Below are 27,059 nucleotides of genomic sequence, written 5' to 3' on the forward strand. Positions count from 1 at the left end.
CTCAGCCGGATCGGCTTTCAGCTGCAGCCTCCGGGCCGGCCGGGAAGGCGGGGAGCGGGCGGCCGCGGAGGAGGAGGGGAGGCGGCGGCTGCAGCATCCAGAGCTGGCCGCGGAGGCCAGCGCGCCCGGCGCACAAAGGCGCTTAGTCCCTGGGGACCGTGACGAGCGCACCGCAGCCCGGGCCACAGCTGCAGCGAGCGCGGCGTGCGCCCGGGACGCTGGGGAAGAAGCCGGGTGCTCCGGGGACCAGCGGCCGAAGTGCGGCCCGTGCGCCCTGAGCGCGGGACTCGCCGCCCTCCAGGTCAGGCGCCAAGCTTCGGCCGCCTCCGCTCGCTCCTGAGGTCAGCGCAGTCTGGCGCGTCGCCATCCTGGGCCCTACCCTGACGCCCTCTCGTCGTGCCTGAGCACCAACTTCACCAAGAAGGTCCCCAACTCCGGGTCACGGTGCGTGGATTGAGGGCGCTGCTGCTGGGCATCAGCCGGGAGGACACGCTGCTGGCTGTGCAGAGGAAACAGGAGCATCGGTGGGGTCGCTCTGGCGCCTCGGAGTGGGCGGCGGAGGCAGCAGACCTTCTCCCGGCTCCGGGACCTGCCAGCGCTGGGGATTCCTCCTGGGCAGGCGCTCGCCCTCTCTTTTATGGTAAGTATTCTCTAGCTTCTGGTAAGGAGCGATCTGGGGCAGCCACCGGTCCCAACCGGTGTTCTTGGGGTCTCTCTGGTCCCTCCCAGTTCCCGGGAAAGTCTGAGAATTGTGGCCTTGCCAGTTGATTAGTTTGCGCACAGCCCTGGGGTCGTTGGGCTGGGGCCAGTCTCTGGTACCATGCGGTCGATACCTGCTGATTCTCTGTGCAAAAGACACAAGCCTCCGGCCTCCAGGCTGGTTGGGTTTCGGTCCCACATCATTCGCTGGGGTGACCTTGGGCAGGCACCAAACCTCGGTTTCCTCATCCGTTAGATGGGCATGATAATTGTGCCCCTTTCCCCAGTGTGTTGGGCTGAACTGTGGGGTGCTGCAGAGACCTGTGCCTGGCACCCAGGAAGCACTCCATCAGTTGTTAGCTAGCGTTGTGAGCCCAAGCGTATCATCCAACTTTCCAGAGCTGTAGCAGCTCCCACTTCTCTGAGCCGAGGATAGTAATTCTTGGGGGAAGGCGGAGGAGGGGGGCAGAGTGGGGGGGTTCTGCTCCTCTGTGGGATTCCGAGCTGCGGAAGTAAAGCGCCTGGCACGCAGTAGGAGTTGGTGAAGAGGTGACGGTTGTTACCGTTTATCTCAGACACTGGCAGTGAAGACTGATTGCCTGGCCCCAGAGCTGCTAGCGGCCAGTTCCGGGCCTGGCTGGGAGACAAACTTGGAGCGGATCACCAGCTTCAAGAGTCCTGGGCGCTGGGCTCTGGGAAGCATGGAGGAAGCCAGAGCCCAGTGCGCCGCAAATGCGTCCACGTTGGTCGCATGGGCCGGGAGCCAGGAGAGGACACGGAGCCCCAAACCTCTGGTTTGGAGAGACCAGGGGAGAGTCGCTCCCGCCGCCCCATGGCCAAGGGCTGGCTGCTGCGTCCAGGAAGGGAGAAAAGGACACTTTTGTACTACCGTCTTGAGGATATCCATAACTGTTGGTTCTGCAGTCAGGGTTTGGGTTCGAATTCTGTTCCATCACCAGCCGGCGATATGACCTTGAGCAAATTCTCTGACGTCCGCAACTCTTCTGAGCACCCACCTTCATCCTCCAGGATTTAGAGTGTGAACTAGGAGTTCACTCCTATTAGCCTCCCACTCGTATTCTGTCCCCCGAAGTTTGATGAGCTGAATCTGAAAGAGGGGAAGTGGCTCAGGGAAAGCTAATTAATTCGAAGGAGAACTCTGCCCAGTGGGAAGGGATCAGAACACTTGCCTGCCGCTGAGGCTTTCCTCATTTTGGCACCTCTGTCCTCCATCTAAACCCTCCAGTTTCTGTCTCTCAAGCTGATGGGGGAAAGGGGGTTGTTCCTCAAGTCCTTTCCTCTGGACCCTCCCCAAACCCTTCAGTATTTGGGGGGAGGAGCTGCAAATAAACCCACTTTATAGAAAAATTAAAATTGTAGCATAAACATGCTTTATCCAAGTCCACAGCCCCTAAGACACATACCCTGATTCCATGGTTTTGTTTTGCTTTGCTTTTGTTTTGTTTTGTTTTGTTTTGTTTTGTGACAGGTGCAACCTGCAGCCCCAACTGGCCTGGAACTCCCTATGGAGACAGGCTGGCCTCAATCTCAGAGATTCACCTGCCTCTACCTCCCAAGCGCTGGGATTAAAGGCATGTGCCACCACACCTGGCCTCCATGGGATTTTTAAAATTTTCATTAATTAATTTATTTTTATTTTATGTGTATGAGTATTTTGCCTGCATGTAAGTAAATGCACCTGGGTCATGCAATGCCCAAGGAGGTCAGAAGAGAGCATTGGATTCCCTGGAACTGGAGTTATGAAGGGTTGTTAGCCACCATATGGGTGCTGGGAACAGAACCTAGGTCCTCTACAAGAGCAGCCAGTCTCTTAACTACTAAGCCATCTTTCCAGCTCCATTCCATGTTTTAAATTTCCTTTAACAATGGCAATAAAAAGAATTTAAGTCACTCTTGGCAAGTGGCAAGCAAAATTCAACCTACCAGTTCACCTGGCACCCCTTCAATTTGCATTTCTCTTTCATTTTAAAGTCTGATACATTCAATGACATTAAAATAAAATCTGCAAGGAAAAGAAATTACCAGAAGCAGTCAAAAGACATATAGTAAACTGGGGAAAGAATTGCTACTCCTATTGAAATGGTTTCATCTATTTAAATGCTTTATAAGATTCTTTTGGGGATGTGTTTGAGCTGGGAATGGAACCCAGGGCTTTGTGTATGCTAGACATGTGCTACACCCCTGAGCCTTAGTCCAAACTGTGTAAAAGAGTCTTCAAGTCAACTAGCAAAATCCCCAAAGGACAGGCTATAGACAGCTCACACACTCGGTGAAATAGAAATAACATGAAACCCTTTGTGCCCTATCTCAGTCAGTGAGGAAGAATGTGTGTTAAGGCTATAAGATTCAATTTTTTAGACATAAACTGATAGTTATAACTATCCATCAGTAAGAAGCAGTTACCTTTAAAATTGAAAATAGGTCGAATTCCTCCCTAGCTAAGACCTCGCCCAGGCTGTTCACAATAAAATCTGGATGTGCCAGGCTAGGCTTTCCAGGCCTGGTTACTGATGACAGCCGCCTCTTTTCATCACTTGCTTCTCCCTCAACCCCTGAGCCCTGGCCTAAGATCTTAAATCTTGGTTTTGTTCCATTCCTCCAAAGGCTTATTCCCCTGCTGTTCTTCAACCCTTGGCTGGTCATAGGACTGGACTGGAACCTTCTCACCCTACACAAAAGCCTGTCCTAGAGGCGTCTTTCCTGTCCCAGGAAGTGGTCAAGGTTCAGGCCCATGAGAGCTCTTTGCCCTTTGAGGAAAAGGACCAGTGCAACTCACCATGCCCCAGTTTTTTAATTTTTTCTAAGCTGCCTGGCTCATTGCCACACTTCGGTGCTCCCAAAAGGTCCCTCCTCTCTTGGCACAGGAAGAAAAGATCTTCAGGAGCCCCCCACCCCCATCCCCAGCTACAAGCCAAGGGATATGGAAAATTAAGAGGGTGGAGGGACCTAGGTCAAAATCATCGGAAGCCTATCTTGGTAGTCATTTAAAAAAGGTATGTAACATATGCACTTAACTTGTGTGAACATGATCACTCACACTTAGCAAAAAAGATCAATAATTAAAAATTAAAAATCCAGCAGCACATTTAAATGAAATATAGTTCCTGCATAAGCTAACTGGCTTTCTGCTGCTTCTCAGAAACAAGGGTCTCAGAAACAGGCTTCTTAGAAGCAGGAATCTAACTCATTCTTTGGGAAAGACCCCCTCAATAAGTTACCATACTTTGTGGAGTTTGGATTGCATAGGATTCTTGCTTCACATATTGAGTTTGGTAATTAATCCCCATTTAAAATGTATAAGTGAATTGTGGAAAAAATACCTACTGGTAAAAACACAAAATGTAGTGTAAATGCAGAGTATTCTCTCTTCAACAAGCATTTCTTTTAATATTTTGAGACAGGGTCACACTTTGCAGCCCAGGCTGGATTAGAACTCACAGTGTAGCCCAGGCTGGGCCTCAAACTCTTGCACTTTTCACTTCCTCCCCCAAGTGCTGAAATTGCATATGTGTGCCATCACACCTGGATTTAACAGATACTTCTAATGCAGACAGGTAGTGTGTATAGGACAGGTCTAGGAGGCAGGTGGTAATTGGCTCACCTTCAAGAAAACAGCACATGGTGCAGGAGACATCAGTGGGACTAAACAGCTAAGATGAAGATACCATGGGGGAGAGAGAAGAAGATACAGTGGGATGGAGGGTGCCATGGGGGAGTTGAGGGCATGTCAGCAGGCAGAGAAAGCAGGCAGGCCCCAGAAGGCAGGGGTATGAAAGGGTGCACCAACCTGAGGAGAGCCTGTCACCACTGGTTGGAGGTGGTTATTAAGGGGAAGCTGACTATGGTACAAAAAACCAAGAGCAAGTCTCGGGGACCTTGGGTGCCAACCTAACGGGTGCATGTTTGAACAAGCAGGTGAGTGGTCAGCTTGGCAGCATGGAGGGTGGGTTAGAGGGCAAAGATGAGGATCTCAGACCCTCTTAGGAGACTGCTGCAATAATCCTGGTAAGGTGTGATGTAAGAGGAAGTAGAAGGCATTGGGGGAGGGGCAGGGGTGAGACAGGCAAAGTGGAAAGCTTGGAATGGAGGAGACGGGCAGACAGCAGAAGTGAAGGCCTGTGAAGAGGGTTAGGGTTAGGGTTAGGGTTAGGGTTAGGGTTAGGGTTAGGGTGAACTTGGGGTATGGAAGATGGAAGAGGCTGAGCTTTGCCCAGCACGAGTGTGGGCCCTGAATGTCCTGTGGTGTTCAGAAGGTGGACATGTGCACAGTGGGAGGCTTAGGAAAGCAGCTCTACACGGTCACCCAAAGGTCACCCACATCTAGAGTAGCCAGGGGCCTCTAGTGGGTGATCTGGTACTGGGGAGGGCAGGCAGGGCTAGAGACATCTGTAGAGGCCAGAGTTGAAGAGAAGAGGGGGCAGACGACTAAAATGTGACTATGGTGCTGCCCTTATGGGGCAGGCAGGAATGTTGCTGTGGACATGCCACCACTGGTGCCGTATGTGCAGGAGCAGCCAGAGTAGTGCCAGTGCCACCCGCCTGAGTTGTGATTCTGTGAATTGTCATTTATGGTGAGCCAGACCTCTGCCTTTTCCAGAAATGAGTGGGCTTGGTCCCGTTAGTGAGCCCATTCCTTGGGCTGGAGCAGTTGTCTCCCATGAATGTCCTTCACTCCTGTCTTCCTTCCTCCCTCTCTGCTCTCTTTCTCAATTACACCCAAGAGATGCTTCAGGCTTAACAGAGGGACCCTTACTTAGGTCCCTAGTGCAAATGCCTAGATAAACCCTGAGGCTTGAATAGTCCCATTTTTCTTTCAGGAAACCTGTTTTCAGACAAACAGTTATGTCCACCGGGTGCCATTCATCTTGGGAGATAAATGAGAAATTGGACATGCCGATTACTGTGTTCTTTTAATAGAAGTTTCCCTATGGAGTCCCACTGGCAGCACCTTTAGGGCCTCAAGCCCATCTTGTCATGTTTTACTCCAGCCTGAGCCACGTTTGGGCCTCACAGAGGACAGATGTCCTGCAAAACAAATCACATATGGCTGGGAGCCGCAAAGCTCTCTGGGCACAGGGCAGCTGCACCATAACCAGGCCTGCCAGGACTGGATGTGGCCTCACAGGCTCTGAGCTCTGTCTCTTTCAAATGACCTTGTAGAACGTGCTGGCCTGGTCACCACCCAGCAAACCCCCTACCTCCCAGCCCCTGCTTCCCTTGCTGGTTCACATCTGAGCTTCCACCCCAGGAGCCCCTGGTTCTGTGTCACGTGGGAGGAGGATTCCATGGAAACCTGAGGAGGAGGCAGGGCTGGGGAAGCCTCATTGATTCAGCTCTAGATGGGGTGGGCAGGAGTCAGCCCCACCTGGACTGGACAGATGGCTGCCTTTGTGAGTGCTGGGGGAAAAGGCTGGCCTAGCCAGTTGTAGTGTGAGCTCCCTGTGTGTGTTACGGGAAAAGTGAATGGACATCTGTGAATAAAGCCCGGGGGTGCCATCATTCATTCACTATTGGTGGGTTCATTGTGAATGAGCATCTTTTAATAAAATAGTCCCTCAACTTAATGTTTGTGGCAGGAAAAGTGTGTAGACAGTCCATTGGCTCCAAGCTGGGCAGGTATGGATGGCCCTGCTGTTGCTCTCTGGACTTACCTGGTGGAAGTACTCCCTGAGGCTGCATGCTGTTTTACTCTGTGCAATTCCAAGACATACACCCACCATTTTCTGTGTGGATGAAGTCCTGGGAACTCAGTGAAGGAAACCCAGCTGCCTGGTGGTGGCCCAATCTGGCCTTTTGTCATAAGTTACTGGAAACAAGCACAGAGGCTTTGAAAGCACAGAGTGGGGGTCAGGGAGCCCCAGAGGTGTTGATGGCTAAGCAATGGAATTACACAGATATGCACATGAAGGTGTTATGCAGGAGCAGAGAGGGACAGATCCCGGAAAGGAGAAAGCTGGGAGTACAGAGAGTACAGAGAAGGGATTTGCTGAGGGAGGTGGGCTGGGGAAGCATTTTGGAACATCCTGGAAGGGTTAGAGTTAGGGTTAGGAGTGAACTTTTTCGTAAAACCTTTAGGAGAGTTTATTAAGCAGAGCACAATCAGCCCTGTGTTACTGCTAAGTGTGGTGGGACAGAGTCAAAGTACCCTGCAGTCTGCTAAAGAAAGTTCATTGGTGCCACATCACCTTGCTCTTTTCAGTCTTTGTCCTTATTCACAGCTGTCTCTGGGTCTAACCCCTCTGGGGTGCACTTTCCTAGAGGGGAATGATTGGATTTTGTACTTTCCTGGAGTTGTGGATTCCCAGAGGAATATTATTACTGTTTGTTAAAGAAAGGAAACTTGCCCTTACCCCTGACTCCAGCAAGTCTAAACTCTAAGGCCAGGTTGAGGGGAGGGCATGCCACTCAGGCTACCATCAAATGCCCGCAGCAGCCATTAAGCTCCTTGAAGATAAATCCCTGAGACTTGCCACACTGTTTAAGAAGCCTCAGTGGTTTACAAGTTATGATGCAGTTTTTTCAGTCAAATCTCCATCTTCATTCTGCCTCATTGCCCTGCTGGGTAGGAACACCCGCTAGGGTCCCGGGAAGGACAATCGGCAATTTAAGTTTGTGTTTTCTTGCTCAGCCATGACTGAAGTTTCAGGGAGAAGCGGATGCTTCAGGGTAGTGTCATTATTAAGCATTACCATCCAAGCATGGTGTAGATATTTGGTTTGGTTTGGGGAGTGGATTCAGTGCTCTTTGGTGTGGTTCAGTGTGCCTGCTGCTTACTAGGTTTATTCCCATCAGAAAGTTGGCACATGCTACGTGCTGTGCTAGAAACTCGATGAAATGTGGCTAACTGGAGAGATGGGGCAGAGCTAAGCCTGGTAGTGCACTGCCATGTCCTCAGCTCCCAGCTGCACCATGCCTGGCACACAGCAGGAATACACTAAGTGTTTACTGAATGAAAAATGAAGCAGGGGAAGTGCAGAGCAGGTCTAAGGAAAGCACCAGCTGGGTACGGTCAAGAGCAGCTTCTCAGAGAGGATGGGCATACACAGTGCCCAGTAGTCCCACCTCCTCTAATTTCAGCCCTGGCTCGCTCTCTGCTCCAGGATCAGAATGAGCCCACCGAGAGCCTCCCTGAGCTGGGCATCTCCTCTCAACAGCCCACACATGTGCCTACCTTGTGTGTGGGCCCTTAAGGTCTCCTGAAGACAGGAAATACTTTCTAAGGAATGGGAATGTAGGCATAGCTTTTGATCCTCAGGAGTGCTTTCAGCACAAAGCAGGCGACCAGGGCCAGAAAGCCCTCCTGGCTGGCCTGGGCTATACAGAGGTTGGAGTAGGACCCTAGAGGCTCAGGGGACCAGGACAGGATTCTTTTTTAAAAAAAATATTTATTATTTTTATATGTATGAGTGTATTGCCTGTATGTATGTGAGTGCACCCGTGTCATGCAACGCCACGGAGGTCAGAAGAGGGCTTTGGATTCCCCAGGAACTGGAGTTAAGGATGGTTCATAGCCGCCATGGGGGTGCTGGGAATCAAACCTGAGACCTCTGCAAGAGCAGTCAGTGCTCTTAACCACTGAGCCATCTCTCCAGCCCCCCCCCTTTTTTAAATGCTTTATTTTTTTTTGAATTTTTGCAATTTTTACACAACATAGATACTAGATTTCCTCCCCTATCCACACCTCCCCTGATTGCACCCACCCAATTTAATGTGCTCTAGTATATATAAGACATTATATATATATATATACGTAATAAGACCTAGGCCAGGCGTGGTCTTTAATCCCAGCACTTGGGAGGCAGAGGCCAGCCTGGTCTCCATGGTGAATCCAGGACAGCTGGGGCTACAAGGAGATCCTGTCTCAAAAAGACCAAAAGAAAAAAAAAAAAAAAAAAGACCGATAGAGCCTAATTTGTGTCCCCAAGTGTCCTTCAGTGTGGGTCCATCTACTGGAGCCTGGTTAACCTACCAAGAATCCCATCCAAAATTTCCTTAGATTGCTTTGAGGTTTCTTACCGACTTCCCCATGTCTATGCTGGGATTTTGTCTGGTTTGAGCTTACATAGGAGTAGTGCATAGGACCTCTCTTGCTGAGAGTTCATATGAATAACTGTCCAGCCAGCTGCAGGACAAGGTTCTTGGTCATTTCTCAAGGGCTCCACCGTCAAACGCTTTCACATTGAATTCTGGGCACTCAGTATGGATGTTAAGTCCATAGTAAGAAGCTATAGCAGTGTCAGAGGGCTTGCACAACTTAAAGAGCCCTTGTCTTTTCCTGGGAGCCTGGTGCTAGATGCAACCGATGTCAACCCTGACCCTTGCAAAGGAAGGCAAGGGAAGGAAGGAACCAGCAGCACTTTCCTGATGAGTCTCAGAGGTTTAAGTCCTTGCCCAGGGCCCAGTGGACAGAGAGTCCAGCTCACCTAGGTCACCTGCCATTTGTTATGTGTCACTACTGCTGGTTTCCTTAGTGGCTTGCTAATATTAATGAATATGAGGGCCTTGCACTGGATAGCAGTAAAGGGTTATTTATTGCCCACCTTGTCATACCCCCAATGTGATAACTCTTCAGGAGTCCTGCCTGCTGCTGTGTAGGAATAGAACTTGAAGGGAGAACATCCACCTGGCTGCCCCAGTATGGGACATCCAGGACTTAGGAAGAAGCTGACCCAGAGCTGCTGCTCCCAATGCATTAGAGGAATCTCCCAAGTCACAGTAACATTTATTAATGGGGAAGGTGGAATTTGCTAGATCAAAAGTTATGTGTACGTTTGCAATTTTGAAAGATGGAGTTAATTTGCCATCCATTAGGTTAGACTAGATTCCATTCAGTTCCATGATGTATGAATCTGTCTGCTTTTCCACATCTGCAAGGAGTGACTCAACTTTTTGGTCTTCATTAATCTCTTAGTAGAACACCATCAGTTCTAGTGGTGCTGTCCCTTTTCCATTATGTCTTTCATAGAACACCTTTCTTTGCTTTTCAGCTTTTTTTGTTAGCATACAAAATACTGTTTCATAATGTCATGTTCATGCCTATGTGCCGCTGTGCCTTGCTCACAGCTGCCTCCCTACCACCCCCATTCTTTCTCTCCACTTCTCCACTTCCTTTCCTCCCCCAAGTCCTGCTTCTGCTTTCATATCATGTGCGTGGGTGTGCGTGTGCATGCGTGTGTGTGCACGTGTGTGCGTGTGTGTGTGTGTGCATGCGTGTGTGTGTGTGTGTGTGTGTGTGTAGTTAAATCCAGATTCTCTCTTCATAGAGCATCTTCACAGAAGAGCCACCAGTCGTGTGCGTGTGCATGCGTGCGTGTGTGTGTGTGTGTACTGTTGATAGTGTTTCACATTTTGATTTTTGGATGATCTTTTCATATCCATTTGTAGGTGTTTGCCAATAATTTGTTGATAATCTGTGTAGTAGGTAACTCTCTATATTAAATAAACAATGTCTGACTTTTTTTTTTTTCTTTTACCATGTCACTTTGCTAACTTTCTCCACCCATTTATACTGAAACAGGGTCTGGATTGCCTCAAATTTTTGAACCTCCTGCTTCAGCCTCGTGATGCAAGTGTGCATCACCATACCTAGCTGTTGTTTTCATTTTCATTTTCATTTCTCATTTTATATATTTATGTCTTATCTTCCTCCCTTTAAAAAGATTACATTAAATGGATAATGTTTCATTGTTTTTAAATAATTTAGTCACTGAAGACATGTATTTAAAGCATACTTAGTAATATGTGAAAATGTTAATATTGGGGAAAATTATTTGAATAAACGTCCATAGCAATTAAAAAAAGAAATCCACTAGTATTTTATGAATGTATGGACATGAAGAAAATTAAACGGGCTGGAGAGATGACTCAGCAGTTAAAAATATTGGTGTTCTTTTTAAAATTATTTTTATTATTTTTTATGTGTACAAGTGTATTGCCTGCATGTATATGAGTGCACCCGTGTCATGCAATGCCTCAGAGGTCAGAAGAGGGCGTCAGATTCCCCTGGAACCTGGAATTGGAGTTAAGGACGATTCTTAGCAGTCATATAGGTGCTGGGAATTGAAGCCACATTCTCTGCAGGAGCAGTCAGTGCTCTTAGCTGCTGAGCCATCTCTCCAGCCCCAAAAGTACTGGTGCTCTTACAGAGGACCTGGGTTCAATTCCCAGTATCCACATGGCGGCTAACAACCATATGTAACTACAGTTCCAGGGAATTCAGCGTTGTCCTCTGACCTTTATGGGCATTGCATGACACGGGCTCACTTACATGCATGCAGGCAATATACTCATACCCATAAAATGAAAATAATAAAAAATTTTAAAAAAGAAAACAAAATGTATCTAAATGTATCATGTAAGGTGAGACGATGAGGTAAGAGGTGAAGTTTAATTTGAGCACATATTTGGCCATTTCATCAAATTGAGGGAATTGGTTTAAGATTTAATAATGTTTTACTTTTTGAATAGCTTTAAATTTGTATTAGGCCAAGCACTTGCCTAGCATGCATGAGGTCCTGGGTTCAATGTCCAGCACAGGGGAGAAGAGGAAAGAGCAAAGCAGGGAGGACTAGACCAGCAGTATAGAGGGGTCATTATTGCCCCCACATATACACAGCTTCTACGATGAAATCATGCTTTAGTGTTACACATTTATCACAATCAATGAACCAGTATGGCCATACAAATGATTTTGATTTTACCCAAGTCCTTTATTCTGCACTAGCGTCACATCCAAGATCCCATCCTATGTTGGGTCCTTGTCTCCTTGGACTCTCTTGGATGACATGGTCTCTTGAACTGTCCTTGTTTTTAATAACCTTGGCAGTTTGGATCAGTGCTGGTCAGGTATTTTGTTGGGTTCCCTGACCCACCAACTAGATTTGTTCTGTAATTCTCATGATTCAACTGTAATTATGTTTGGGGAAGAAGCAGCAGTAAAGGGAAGCTGTCACATCATTATGCCGTTTTGTAAGCATGCTGAGGGTGTCTGACAGGCTTATCACAGAAAATAGCGACTAGAAAATACAGTAGAGTTGACTAAACCAGACTAGGTGGTTTATATGTTTTATTGGTTTAACTTTTTGGTTTTGAATATTCTGCCCCCCCCACAAAAGAACCAGCTCTTGGGGTTTCTGTTAATTCCACCTAATCATGCTTAGTTCATATATGTTCATCTAAAAATTTTATCAGTGTGAAGGCTGGTGAGATAAAGGTGCTTGCCACCAAGCCTGATGACCTGAGTTTGATCCCTGGAACTCACATAGTAGAAGGAGAGAATTAATTCTCACAAGCTGTTTTCTGACTTCCACATGCGCACATGAGGCACATGTACACACACACACACACACACACACACACACACACATGCACAATTGTTTCTGAAAATTTATCATAATACATTACCCATGATTTCCACTGAACATTGTGTCAGAGTTATCCCACAGATTCTAATGGATGGATTTTTTTCTGCTACTTTCTAAATATACAATTTTATATGAATTTTAAAAATCTGAATTGTTTAAAGAATTTTTTTGTTGTATTATGTTTGCTTTCTGAGGTTTTATTTGTGGCTTAATATGTGGGAAAATTTTTGATGGTTCCAAGAACACCAGAAAGAACATGTATTCTTTGCTTTTGAGGTACAGAACATGATACATACTTCAATTAGATCTGTCTTATTAATTATGTAAGCTTTACCTTTTCTATGTCTCTACTTCATTTGGTGAACCAATCCATCATGAGCCGGAAGACAGAAATTAAAATGACCTGCCTGTGCTGTGTCTCTGACCCTTCTTTGTAGCTCTTCTAGCTTTTTCTGTGAATTACGGTGGTGCTATTTCATGGTGGATCTTCTACTGGTCATGTTTTTTATTACTCTAAAGTATTCTTCTTCGTCTCATTTAAAACCTTTTGCCCTGAAACCAACTTTCCCAGCCTCGTGCTAAGGCTGCAGTTCCTTCTTGGTGTGAGCTTACACAGAGCTGCTCTGTGTTTGAGCTTCCGGCATTTTCCATTTGGCTGACTTACTTGGCTTTGGGGCTGGCTCTAACGTGTTGCATGTGGGTAGAGATTTTGTCTTGCTCCCCGGTTTCAGAGTCTTTCTTTTGAGTAAATTGTTATGGCCATTCATTGACATGGTTACTACTTTGGTTTTAGTTTTACTATCACATTTTATGTCTTTCTGTCTTCTTGCTTCAATCTCTTCTTAAAACAAAATCTTTCAGGTTACAGTCTGTTTTACTTTGTGTCCTGTTCCTTCTGACAATTTTAAAAGGTTTGTGTTTTATTTTTAGTTGTGGAAGTTATAGTTTTAATAACATGTAAAATGAATTTAACCTTTTGTTTAGACTGCCTGCCTTGTAAAATGAGTAACTACAAAGGTAGTTTACAGATTTGATCAGTTTTTATCTGCTTGATGGCAGCTGTTCTTAATGACGACTTTTTTATTTACTGTTTTTTTCTGTTCTTTTGCTCCTTTATTTCTCTGATAGCATCTCTAAAATTTTTAATTATACTTATTTATTGATTGTGTGTGTGTGTGTGTGTTTTGGGGATGATGCATGCATGCCATAGCGTGCATGTGGAGGTCAGAGGACAACTCATGGGAAATGGTTCTCTCCTTCTACCATGTGAGTCTCAGGATCAAACTCAGGCAGTCAGACCTGTGACAAGTGCCTTTACCAGCTGAGCCATCGGCCTGCACTCCAGTAGCATCTTTAAGTCTATCTAGCACTGGTTCCTCTTAGAGGTATACTGTCTTCGATCAGGATTTCACAGTCAGTGTGAGCAAAAGTGGTGCCAGAAATTATGGTAAGAGCACAGGCTTGCTCTGTGGTTCAAAGAAACTTGGTTCCCAGGACTTTGTAGTTTGTTGCTTCTTGTCAAGTCTGCAGAGCCTCACAGCCGTGGGCTTCTCCCAATTCAGAGCCCTCCTCCTCCCCATGCCTCACCAACACACTGCTTTGAAGATGGCAGATCTGTGGTTTCCTCTGTAACCCTGCCCTCCTCATTCCTCGAGATGCCAAACGCAGTTGGCGACACCAGACTGCATATCCTGTTCCTGAGGATTAGACCTTGGGTTCTTCCTTCAGGAACTCCAGCTGCCGGCCCGCTCTGCCTGCTTCTTCCCAGCTCCTCAGCCACAGGTGGCTACTGGAGGTGCTTTTGCACTGGCTTTGGTCTTCACTGCCTTGGGCAGCCTTTGACATTGTTTGGCAGCTTCTCCTCATAAGCTGTGGTTTGGGTTACAAATGTGTTCTGGTTTTACTGAAGAGAGAGTTTGCATATCTGTTTCTCTTTCTCCTTAATTTTGGGTGATTTCAGATATAAAAATGAGTAACTTTATTCTGCCATCTTAAAATTGACTAGTGTTGCAGACTTCTGTGATCTAGTATTCTCTCAGATCAAACATTACCCAGAATTCTCTAGATAGAGTTGAGATCAGCTAGAGCTGAGGCCTAACAACAGAAAGGAAAGAAAATACGAGCTGAGAATAAAACTGGAGGGTTAAAAAAAAGGCTCTCAGTGTGCCTGTTCATGTTGGTTCTTTCCTGCCCCTTCTGGCCTTTGGTTGGGTTGTGCTACCAGTATGGTGGTGTCTGTTAGACCTTCCTGCCTGATACAACACTTGAAAAAACAACTTAAAGTAAGAAGGATATATATATATATATATATATATTAATATTTTAATTTTATGTGTATGTGTGTACTGCCTGCATGTAGGTAAGTACACCCATGTCGTGCAGTGCCTGTGGAGGACAGAAGAGGCTGTTGGATCCCCTGAAACTGGAGTTATAGACGGTTGTTAGCTGCCATGTGGGTGCTGGGATTTGAACCCGGGTCTTCTGCAAGCACAATCAGTGTTCTTAACCACTTAGCCATCTCTCCAGCCCCCAGCTCACAGTTTCAAAGTTTCTATTCATTGTGACAGGAAGTGACAAAGGAGAGGACCAGACTGGAGGCTAGGACACACACAGGGAATGCCTGCGTTAGCCCCAGAGGTATGCTTGACTAATCTTCCAGGTGCGCGTCTGGATTTCAAGACCCTCAAGATTACTCAGGGTAATGACTGGGGAGGTGACTCAGTTGATAAAGTGTGTGCTGCATAAACTTGAATACTTGAGTTTGATCCCCAGGACCCAAGTAAAAAAAACCAGTCATGCTGGCATGTGCTTGTAATCTCAGCACTGGGGAGGTAGAGGCAGATGAAGCCTTGGGGTTTGCTGGCCAGCCAGCTCAGCCTAATCAGCAAGTTCCAAGCCAATGAGACTCCTTATCTCAAAAACCACCAAGGCAGATGGCACCTAAAGATCACAGTCAAGGTTAACCTCTGGCCTGCACACTCACATGCATGTGTACACATGCATCTGCATACACGTGCATCTACACCTATACACATGCATGTGTATACACACACAAGAAAAAAATTAACTATCATAGCTCATTTCTGTCAATTGATGCCCAAACCATAACATTTCCCCTCTGGCTCCCAAAAGGCTCATTTCTGTCCCATAATATCTTTTTTTTTTTTGGAGCTGAGGACCGAACCCAGGGCCTTGCGCTTGTTAGGCAAGCACTCTACCACTGAGCTAAATCCCCAACCCCTGTCCCATAATATCTTAAAATGCATTTAGTCTATTTTATGTGTCTTCAAAGTCTCAGCAGTTCCTACTCTGTTCAAAACTTCAAGTCCAAATTATCCTCTGAACATTAAGGTGCACATTTAGCTATGAGCACCTGCAAAAATCAAAAACCAGTTATATGCTGCCAAGATACAGTGGCACAGAGTAAACATTCCAATCCTAGTAGACACCATGGGGGAAGAGAAAGGATGGAACCAAAGCAAGACTGAAACCCAGGAGGGAAAACAATAGGTCTGGGGGACGTGGCATCATGATGTGAGCAAGCTCCAGAGAGCCTGGGCAGCCAGCCTTCTCCTATGGCCTTGTCATTTGCAGATCACCTGCAGCCCAGCTGGCCATGCTCACCACCTGCTGTTTCCTTCAGCAAACTCTATCTTCCCAGCCTCTTTGACTTCGCCTTCACAGTTTTGTTCGAAGTTTTTCCACCTTCACAGTTTTTGTTTTTTTTTTTTCCTTTTGAAATCCTTAGGAATCCTTTGGCTGTGGAGATTCCATATCTGTCACACATTGCCTGACCACCTAGGCTAAGGTCTGCTATAGGCTGAAACAGCTAGAGCATCTTTGATCGTGACTGTAATGACTGTAATGACGTCTGAGTGCCTTGATGACTGAAAACAGGAAACCACTTCCCTAGGTACCCTGTGGAATCAGGGCACCCTGGAGCTATCTTCCCAAGGCAAAAACCTTTCAAATAGGTGAAAACCTTGATACTTTCCAGCCTGTGGTTGGGTGTAGCCAATTCCCAAGATAGCCTCAAAGCCTTTTTCCTATTGTCCTATCTTTAATGGTCCTAATCTCTTCAGCCTCAACTTTATATGGCTTTGTATTGCTACTTTTCTTGTTGCTGTGACGAAATACCTGACAGAAGCAAGTTAAAGAAATGAGGGTTTATTTCAGCTTTCAGTTCAAGGGGATACAGTCTGTGAAGGTGGGGAAGACATGGCAGCAAGAGCGTGAGGCAGCTGGTTACACTGCAAACACAGGAGGGAGAGAGGCAATGCTGGTGCCCAGATGGCTTTCTCCTTTTTATTCAGTCCAGGGCCTTAGCTGCCTGCATTTTGGGGTGTTCTTCCTACTTCAAGCCAGCCTAGAAACTTCACCACAGGCATGCCTAGGGGTTTGTCTCCTTAGTGAATTAATATTAACCATCATAGCTTCATTTACAGATAAACTTCAAATGTTTGAATCTTTCCACTGTGCATTGTATTTTGCTCACAGTTCTCACTGTAAATATGGCTAAAAGAACTAGTGAAACTCAGCCACAGCCTGAATCCTGGACTGCCTTGAAACCTCCCCTCTCAAATTAATTAGTTCTTTACCTTTAAATTCAGCCTTCTGTGACCTCTCAGGACATGGACAAAATGTACACAGCTTATGTTAACACAAATGGCCTCTGGTTCATTTCCTAGGAGTTCTTGTTCCCCTCTGGAACCATCAGCATTCCTGTCAGCATTCTGGTCTTTTAAGGTTCCGTCAGACTCACCCATTAAGCTACGCTTCTAGGATTTCTCTAGCAGACGTCTCTAAACTTTCCTCAATTCGTCCCACAAACCAGTTCCAAAGGCGTCTATACCACATGATCAAGAAGAGTCACAGCACCACCCCACTTCCAGTGTTCTGTGTTAGTCAGACTTTGTGTTGTGACAAAATTCTTGACCAAACAACCTACAGGGAAAGGATTTATTTTCACCCACAAAATAGAGGCTTATAGAGGTTTCTGACCATTGTGGTAAGGACTGTATGGCCAAGCACAACAGCTCTCTTAGTGATTGAGAGAGGAGAGAGAGAGAGACAGAGACAGAGACAGAGAATAAGCCTGTACTAGTTGGCTTTCTCTTTTTCTTTCTTTCCCTCTCTGAGCTGCCAGCCTGTGGGATGGTGTTGCCTACATATACATTCAGGGTAGTTATTCTACCCTTAGTTAACTCTCTTTGGAAATGCCCTGGCAAACACATCTGGACATGAGCTTTATTAATCTAGGTACTTCTCAATTCAATCAAATTGAAAATTAACCGTCTCAGATAGGAAGTCATGGATAGGTAGGACAGGACACAGAAGCATCCTGTATCCTCATCTGTCTTTTGGATGTTCTGAGCTAAGAAGCTCTCAGGTCAGGGGAGGCCTGTGCTGGCTAGGCCTGTGTGTGTGTGTGTGTGTGTGTGTGTGTGTGTGTGTGTTTGTGTGTGTGTGTGTAGCTTTCCTTTCCTCAAATCTAGAGCCATCAAAGGGAGTATTCCATGCTCCCTGGTTGGCCTTCCCCTGAACAATTCCTACTCTTGGGAAAATTGGAATCCTGTGTATAAAGGGATGCTAACTGGAACAAATGGTATCAATGATGTTTATATTACCCTCAGGAAAATATTGGTATATCCAAGGGAAAGCATTCCCTGTGGGATGCCCAGAGAACAGAGTCAGAGAGGAACTCTTCCTCCAGAGTCCCAGCTTTGGGCTTTTATCATCTTGTCTTTCAGATTCTCATACTCCCTGGAGGAAAGTGTTTTATCCCCATCTTACAGAGAAGGAAAGTAGGGTTTAACAGAGACCTACAGACCCAGAGCTAAGGGGAGGGGCTTGGATCAGTGCTCTCTGGCTCCATAGCTCCTTTCTCCTTTTTCTATTCATTCTCCTGAGGATGACACCCTATCCTCACATAGTTGCCCATGTTCTTGTTGCCCAGTGACCCTGTTGGACATTTGTACTAAGCCTTGCTTCCCAAACCTGGTTACATTTTAAGATATTTTTTAAGTTCAAGGCCACCAGGGCTAGGAACCCATGAGATACACCATGCCTAGCTATGGCCTAGTGTCTCAGCACTGCAACTTCCTGGGAGCACAGTTCTTATTTCTAACCTGATTTTTCATGGCAGCTCTAATGCAGAGCACAGACTCTGAAAGGTGACCTTGTTTTGGCTCGGTTACTTATTAGCTAATTCCTACCCTCTCCCTGTTCCATAAAATGGGAACTATAACATGCGTGAATTAAAGGGAGGATTGAAGGATTATAGGAATTGGTGAATGTAAATCATTTGGAACAGTGCCTGGCATATCTCAGATATCAGGAAACCAGATATGAACTATTAATTCTTGTGTGTATTAGCTATTATGCATGCAAAGGGCCCCACCAAAACTTGGGCATCCATGAAGGACTGGCTGTGGATGCTGCTGTCAATAACCTCTGCCCTTTGCTTCCTTCCAGGAGCTTGGGCCCCAGCCCCAGCCCAGCAGAGGCTGTCTACTATCAGGAAGCCTGGTTCCTAGCCCCCGGGTTCATCTCTGGCTGCAGGGAGTAGAGGCTCCAGCGAGGTAGCGGTGGCCCACAGAGGTCCCCTGGCCACAGCGAGCCATGGGCCAGAAGCTCTCTGGAAGCCTCAAGTCGGTGGAGGTGCGAGAGCCCGCGCTGCGACCCACCAAGCGGGAGCTTCGAGGCACAGAGCCCGGGCGGCCGGCGCGGCTAGACCAGCTGCTGGACATGCCGGCAGCCGGGCTGGCTGTGCAGCTGAGACACGCGTGGAACCCCGAGGACCGCTCGCTCAATGTCTTTGTTAAGGATGATGACCGGCTCACCTTCCACCGGCACCCTGTGGCACAGAGCACTGATGGCATCCGCGGCAAGGTGGGCCACGCCCGGGGTCTGCACGCCTGGCAGATCCACTGGCCAGCGCGGCAGCGGGGCACCCACGCGGTGGTGGGTGTGGCCACGGCCCGCGCCCCGCTGCACTCGGTGGGCTACACCGCACTGGTGGGCAGCGACTCCGAGTCCTGGGGCTGGGACCTGGGCCGCAGCCGCCTCTATCACGACGGCAAGAACCGGCCTGGAGTGGCCTACCCTGCCTTCCTGGGGCCGGACGATGCCTTTGCTCTGCCCGACTCCCTGCTGGTGGTGCTGGACATGGACGAGGGCACACTCAGCTTCATCGTGGATGGACAGTACCTGGGAGTGGCCTTCAGGGGCCTGAAAGGCAAGAAGCTGTACCCGGTGGTGAGTGCAGTGTGGGGCCACTGTGAAGTCACCATGCGCTACGTCAATGGCCTTGATCGTAAGTGTGCTAACCTAGCCGGCAGGTGGTTGTGAAGGCTGCCTGCCCCAGGAGAGTTGGGGAGGAGGAGAAGCAGGGCCCATGAAGCAGCAGTTGGGAGATCCAGCAGTGTACAACAGTGGTGAGATGTAAGTTTGAATTGACTTCCTCCGAGGCTTAACAATTTGGGGCTGTACCACAGTTTTCCCATCTGCAAATGGCACCGTGGTCATAATGTAACTCAGGGAACTCATGAGGTTCAAATAAGATAATATGTGTACTTAGAACAGTAAGTGTGCTTAATAAGAGCCTTGATTGGTGATCCAGTCTTTCAGGCTGCGGTAGAGATTTATGAAATGACCCAGTCTGGTCATAGTAGGAGAGTGTCAGGACCACTTAGTCCTGGAACTGGAGTCCAGCAATGTAACAACTGTCATTTATTGCCACCTACTATATGCAGGTCTGAATACCGAAATTCCAGCTCCTGCTGGTTAGCAGTCAAAGAAAGTAAACCATATCTCATCTGCAGCTGACAGTAGCCACATGGAAATTAGCCCTGGGCCGTGGACTCTTCGGATTTTTTCAGAAAAGTACATATCTAGATTATGTGAACTGGCCTAGCAGCTGACGAAAATTCTGTATGGCCAAGCAAAACTCCCCTGCAGGCTGCTGGGTTTAACTCCAGCAACTCGAAGTCCTCCTTCATTCAACAAGCACAGTCACCCTATGAGGCAGTTTAAAAGTCATAGGAACAAAATGTTACTGGGGAGGAAAGGTAGCCTCTAAGAGAAGTATACATAACCACATAACTTGAATCCCAGCATTCTATTGGGCTTACTCATTCACACATGCTAGTTATTGTGCTTTGAGTGTGAAATGCCTAGCCCATAGCCTCATATGTTTGAATGCTGAGCTCTCCCTGCTTTTGTTTTTAAGCGATGAGTGTTTTGCTTGCATGTAAATGCACCATGCATGCAATGAATCTGGGGTATGAACCCAGGGCATCAGATCCCTTGAAACTGGAGTTACAGATGATTGTTAGCTATCATGTGGGTGCTGGGAACCAAACTGGTACTCTGCAAGAACAGCCAGTGCCCTTAACCACTGAACCATCTCTCCAACCCCAGGCCTTGAGGTTTTATAGCGTGGCTCCACTTCTTCCCGACTCTGTTTTCTGGCTGCAGACACAGTGTAACCAGCTGCCTCATATTCCTGCTGTTATGTCATTCCTGTCACAGTGAACTAGATCCCTTCTTATTTTTTTAATTAAATTTTTGTGATTTTCATTTAATAAAATTTGCTGGCCTTTAGATCCCCTCCCATATCCACACCTTCCCTTATCGTCCTCATCCCATTTGATGTTTTCTATTGTATGTGTATATATACTTATGTATACATAAGGCCTATAAAGTCCAATTTGTGTCCCCAAATGTCCTTCAGTGTGGGTCCACCCACTGGACTCTGGTTAACTTACCAAGACTCCCATTCTTGAAAGAGACTGTCTCTGCCCCTCCCAGTAAACACTGATTGCCACAATTTCCTTAGGTTGATTTGGAATTTCTTACCCATTTCCCCATGTCTGTGCTCGGATTTTGTCTGGTTTAAGCTTGCATGGGACTTGTGCATGCTGTCACCATTGCTGTGAGTTCATATGAGTAACTGACCAGATGTCTGGAAAACTGTTTCTCTGTGGTCATCCACTACCCCTGCCTCTTACACTCTTTCTGCCCCCTCTTTCTCTATGACCCCTGAGCCTTGGAAGGTAGAAGTTTGATATAGGTGTCCCATTCAGGGATAAGTGTTCTGCAGACTCTTGTTCTCTGCACATTGGCCAGTTGTCAGTTTCTGTGTTAATCACCATCTGCTGCATAAGGAAACTTCCCTGATGAAAGCTGAGAGATGCATTAATCTGTGGGTATTACAATAAGTCATTAGGAGTCCATATAGTTTAGCAGAAAACTAGTAATAGGTTCTTCCCTATGTCCTGTGACCTGCCTAGTCTCAGGTTCCTAAGCCTGATATCAATGTTAGTTATGAGCTCTGTCCTAGGGAGCAGATCTTAAATCCAGTTGAAGAGTGGTTGGTATTTCCATAACATTTGTGCCACTATTGCACCAACGGGCATTATTAGATCCCTTCTTAACGTGTAAGCCAAAGTAAACCCTCCCTTAAGTTTCTTCTTGTCACATACAAGAAAAGTAACTAATACGTGAGTAGACTTCCTCCCACACCTCTATCAGAACTCACAGAGGTGAATATTTGCAGTCCTGATCCTAGTTTATTCATTTTAAATGGAACCCCCTCTCTTTTGAGAGATAGGAAAAAACTGAAGTGCAGCTCCAGGAGCAGATCCTCCCCACAGCCCCACCCCCACCATCTGATGGCCTCTGTTTTCTCATCTTACCCTCTTCAGTTGAGGGCCTGTGAATAACATTTCAGAGAAGAAGTCAGGGGCAAGGTTTTGACTCGTGTAACATTTGTATTTGCCCGAGTTAAGTGTAGACTAATGATTTTCGAGAGTGGCAGGCCAAAAGAAGAAAAGTAGCCAGTGCTCAGCTCCAGTGCTTTAATTGGCGACAGTTTCACTCATTTTTGTTTTTGTAATTGTTGGACTAATATTGGTAGAAAATGGCAGAATGGTGCTCCGTTTTCTGTTTAACTGTTAAACCTTGGAGTAGATGAGTATGCCCTGAGCACGGCGATTCTGTCACCACCATGCCTCATGGAAAGGATCTGGAATCTTCTTAGACATGATGAGACAAACCCCAGGGACAAAGGAAACAAAGGCACCAACGAACACTCTTCGTTTATTGGAATTGGAAAGTTGAGTACTGAATTAATCACTGGGCCAAAGGGGGGCCTGGTATACCAAAGCTCTGGAAGATTTGTCCCATATTTCCATGCATTCCCAACAATTCTGTGTCTCCAGTGAGTCACTTTAATTCCATGAGATCCACTTTACTCATCTATAAAATGGGAAAATATCAAGTCCCTTTCTTAGTTTGGGTATTAGCACCAATTCTAGCCAAGATTAAATGCCTGACATTGACAGCAGGTTTAGCTACAAAAGCCTGAAAAGTAGGCTTTTTCTTGGTTATTGATCCATTCCAATCTACAGTTTAGCCTTCAAGGATGTCCCTGTGACTCTTTTGTGGCTATCAGAGTCAGGAATCTTCATCACTGTTGAGAGAGACTGGGTGGGAAAGGTGCCCATGTTCCAGGCATTTTGACCTCATGGATTGTTTCTGCTTTTTCCCCATTGGCTGGGGTTTTCCAGCTTGGCAGAATCTGGAACACCAGTTCAGGAGGTGGTGGGGTGCGTGTATGTGATGTGGACAGAGTCTCACATGATGCAAGCCTGTGGCACCTCCTGTTTAATGATAGGTTGGCTTGTCTGGTATGGTGCCAACCTGTTCTCCAGACAAGAGTAGCATCCTCTACCTCGGGCAGAGATTGATGGTAGAGAAGGGAGCTCAGCTTAGAACCAACCCCAGCTCCATGGCCAAGGCTGCAGTGGAACCCCAGGGCAGTGTGGTGGCTGGAAAGGGACTGTGTGGTACTTGTAGTGGGTGACCTGAGCCATATTCTACAAAGGATTCCAGGATGGAAAATAGTTTGACCATGTAGAGTCCCTGGACAGAGAAGGTGACCCAAGGTGGATATCTGTGGGTGGGAAGGCTTCTGAGCCTTTGTTGGTTGTGGACATGGTGATAGGTCCTTAAACCTAGACCTGACTGGAATTGGAGGACTTGAGTGAACGCATGCTTAGGAATAAAAGAACTTTCCCTTGGGATTGCTTCCCTGAAAGACCTCCTCTTTCAAAGGCTCAGTGCCCCTCTTCAGCTTGGGGTGATCAGGCTCACCAGCACAGAGAAGACATCCAGAAATTGGGGCCCATTGCTTCCACTAAGAAAGTGAGCTGGGGAAGGTCCTGGGAGCTATGAATGGAATACAAAGTGTGTGGCCTTTGTAGAGGCTTTTCTATGCAGTGGAAGTAAGTTATTAATGGATATCACTTTTTCAATTTATAAATTTTTATGACTGTAAAAGCAAGACTTACAAGGTCTCACCACACTAAACTCCAAAAGGTGTGTTTGATTTGATCCCAGTAGCACAATTGCTTCTTGCAAATGTATGATGTCCTAGAACTCACTGCAGATAGAATTGTTCTTTTGATACACCATATAATGATATAGCTTAGCATCTGGGAGTTAGCTGCAAAGAGCCACAGAATGCCCAAGGGCTCTGCAACTGAGGGAGCTGAGAAGCTTGGAGCTGAGAAGCATGGAGCTGGCCACATAGGCAGACTGTCTCACTCAGATTGTCCAGGGCCCGCTAATGCTGAAGTCCATCATCCATGCTGGGCTCTTTTTTAAGCCCTTTACAAATTTTAGCTCATTTAATCATTGCATTAACTCTTTTAACTTAAAAAAATATTTTCATGTGTGTGTGTGTGTGTCTGTGTGTGTGTCTGTGTCTGTGTCCGTGTGTCTGTATGTGCAGGTATCAGGAGAGGCAGGCCAGAGGTGTCAGATTCCCCAGAAACTGGAGTTATAGATGGTTGAGAGCTGTCCTACCTGGTTTCTGGAAATTGAACTTGGGTCCTCTGGAAATGCAACAAGTCCTCTTAACCATTGAGCCATCTCTCCAGTCCCCATTATAATAACTCTTTAAGCTATTATATGGATATTTTCAGCTCACCCTGAATGAATTGAGGCACCGAGAGCTTGGAAAAGTAGTATAAAATCACAGTAGTTAAGAAGCCTGGATTCAGGCTAGGGCAGACTGTCCAAGTGGCCCCATTTCGGGACCTTGACAGACAAGGCAGGAACAGGCTACTCAGGAGAGTGGGCTCTACCCAGCTGTGTGACCTTCTGTGGTGATTCTGGCTGAGGCCCTGCCATACTGTCCCAGTTGCTTTCCCTCCTTCCATTGCTTCCTCTCCAGCCTCAAGGTGCTCTAAAGAGAGCTCTGAAAAGCTGGATTGGATACAGAGGATGACTCAGCTGCTGTTGGGAATCAGGTGTGATTGATCACAAAGAAGGCAGTAACCCTGAAGATGTCCCAACTGTTACGAGGCTAACTCCTGGGGTAGCCAGGCCTTGGGATCTGCTCTGGCTCTTGTCTAGAACTGCTCCCCCTGGCCCTCTGGCTCCTCCTTCTACATGCTGGTGGTTGAGGGCTGACAGAAGGGCTTTGTCTTTGAATTCCTGGATTGTGACTGTAGTGTGACACAGGTGGAAGCCAGCAGCCTCTGGCCCCATCAACTTTGATACAGGGGTACTAATGGTTACACTTGTCAGATACCACCACAGGGTTTGTCCTAGGCTAAGCATTTTACTTAGGTTTTTTGCCTGTGTTGATTTTGGGGTATTCTGCACAGAGGGTCCACTGGTGCTCAGGACTCAATTCTGGATGGAGAGTCGGAACACAGACATGGTATCCTGGGACTGGCTATGAGGGCCTGTCCACCTGCACCAAACACAAGAAGCTGTATGTCCAGACGTCATTCCTAGATGGTTTAATTGATCTGCCAACAAGTATTTATTGGCGCAACAGTGCAGCAGAGGTGGCTGGCAGCCAGCCAAAGCTTCTGGTATTGAGAGGGCCAGAGAGATTCTCCACAGGAGGAGTGCAAGGACAGCCTCCCCTTGTCAGAGCTGCTCTGTGCTGAGTCTCACCTTCCTGCTCGACACTCATGAATCTTGTGTGGGCAGTGAGGTCCTCCCAGCTTCCCTAATGACTAGATGTGGCTCCTCCACCAGAGTCCACGTCTGACCCCTCTTTGTCCCTGTCCTGTCAGTTTGTCCTCGTTCCAGCTCAGAGAGAACCAGACAGACTCTGTCTCTGCACCATCAGTTAGCACTGAGTACCTCCTAGACCCCATTCGGTGGATTTTCCTCCTTTGCTCAAATGATGAAGTGCTCAGGGCAGGATGGTGGTCAGGGGCCCTATGTGACAAATGGAAAGAGTCAGGGCTTAATGTGGGCACATTTCCTTTTGATAGGTAAGCTGTACATTGGGTAACAAATGTCAGCACTACACACAGTTGTGCAGCAAAGCTCCCCCATCCCCTCTTCCAGTCCCCAGCCCCCTCCCATCCTTGCCACCAGGCATCATCAGCAGTTTCTCATATAGCCTTCCCGAAATATTTACGACAAGGAATTTTTAGATCACACTGTAAGCATTGCTCTATATCTTGGGTCCCTCCTCCACCTTAATGGATCTTGGCAATTGTTTAAGTATCAGTTATTGTAGAGCTGCCTCATTTTTTATTAATAGTTGCATATATTTTCATAGTATGTTTTTCTCATAATTTAGTTACTCACACCCCTACTTTTGCACAGCTAGGCAATTTCCTGTAAGAATAAGTCTTTCATCTTTGTTTAAATCCCATTTCTTCCCCCTTCTTGCTATTGAACATTCTCAAGCCTCAGTTTTTCCATATGTGCAGTAGGGATGGTTATAGGCCCTTGCCGAGTTCTTTATCAGAAGAGATGCAGAAATGAAGCCTGGCTGGATACATGCGTGGTCTACTACAGGTGTGTGGGAGAGCAACCGTCAGTGTCATAACCCTTGTGCATTTCCCATCACTCTGCTGAGCACATCTCAGGTATCGGTGAATGCTGTGGGTGATTCCAATTCTGGTTGACAGTGCAGTAGAGTCACATGGATCTAACGCTAAGAGGCTTGAAGATACACTGTTACACTAATGTTATTTCAGTTGTCCAGTTCATCCAAGCCTCATGTAGGATGTACATCAGCACCATAAGAAACTGGCATCCTTTCCCGTGCAGAATAGGCCATGATGTGTATATTTTGTGATGGTGGTTTGTGATAATGATGGTGGTGGTAATAGCGATGCTGTTCCTGCTGTTGTTGCTTCTGCTGCTGCTGCTGCTGAAATGGAGACTTCATCTTAGCCTTCTTGGCTACTTCTCTCATTGCACCCTACGGAACGGAGCGTACAGCAGGTGCTAGGTAGGGGGAATGTACCTAAACTTTTGTGGTAACCCTCTCATGGAACGCTGCACACGATAGGTACTTAGTAGTAGGGACTGCATCTTGGCCTTCATGGCCACCCATCTCTTAGCACCCCATATATACAGAATGTAGTAGGTGCTCAGTAAATGCCTATTAATGTATTGGCCTCTCACTACTGAATAGCTTTTCTTTCTTCCTCCACCGCTGCCCGCCCCTCTCGAAATATGATGCACTTCTCATTGTGTGCTTTGCGTTGCACATCTGTCCCCACACACAGACAGACTAGAGGTTGTATAATGGGCCAGGCAATTCCATTCAGGACCCCAGCATTCAGAAACTGGCACTTACCCTTTGTTCCCCACAGAAAGAACAGACTTTCAGCTGATAAAGAGTCTTGCTCAGCTGCCACAGCCCTGCTTTGAGGGGATTTCCACAAATAGCAGTCATGGGCAAGCCCAGCAAGGGGCTTGTGCTGGTGTCTGGAATCAGGTGTGAACAGGACTGGTATTACTTTGGTTCTGGGAGTCACTCTGGGCTGGTGTAGTCTGGCAAGAGAGCTGGACTCAGGATCTCCTAGCACAAGGGTCTGACCTTCTAATTAGCTGTCACTTGAGTAAGTAGTTTCACCTCTGAGCCTGTTAATTCATCTGAAGAACAAATTTATTTTGCTGTGATGTGACATGGGCTGGATCCCCTAG

General features: G+C 46.9%; 1 protein-coding gene across 1 annotated transcript in view; it reads left to right on the top strand.

Moving 5' to 3' along the window:
• The first annotated feature begins 480 nt into the window (after window positions 1–480).
• The window catches only part of Spsb4 (splA/ryanodine receptor domain and SOCS box containing 4), an 87,835-nt gene continuing 61,256 nt past the window's right edge, over window positions 481–27,059 (top strand). The window contains exons 1-2 of the mRNA XM_008840716.3: window positions 481–640; window positions 18,558–19,398. Of these exons, the coding sequence (XP_008838938.1) occupies window positions 18,705–19,398 (694 nt within the window). The 5' untranslated portion in view covers window positions 481–640; window positions 18,558–18,704. The remainder of the gene's footprint in view (window positions 641–18,557; window positions 19,399–27,059) is intronic.

The sequence above is a fragment of the Nannospalax galili genome, unplaced genomic scaffold (assembly GCF_000622305.1).
Source record: "Nannospalax galili isolate Female #2095 unplaced genomic scaffold, S.galili_v1.0 scaffold1201, whole genome shotgun sequence".
In the NCBI taxonomy this organism is placed as follows: Eukaryota; Metazoa; Chordata; class Mammalia; order Rodentia; family Spalacidae; genus Nannospalax; species Nannospalax galili.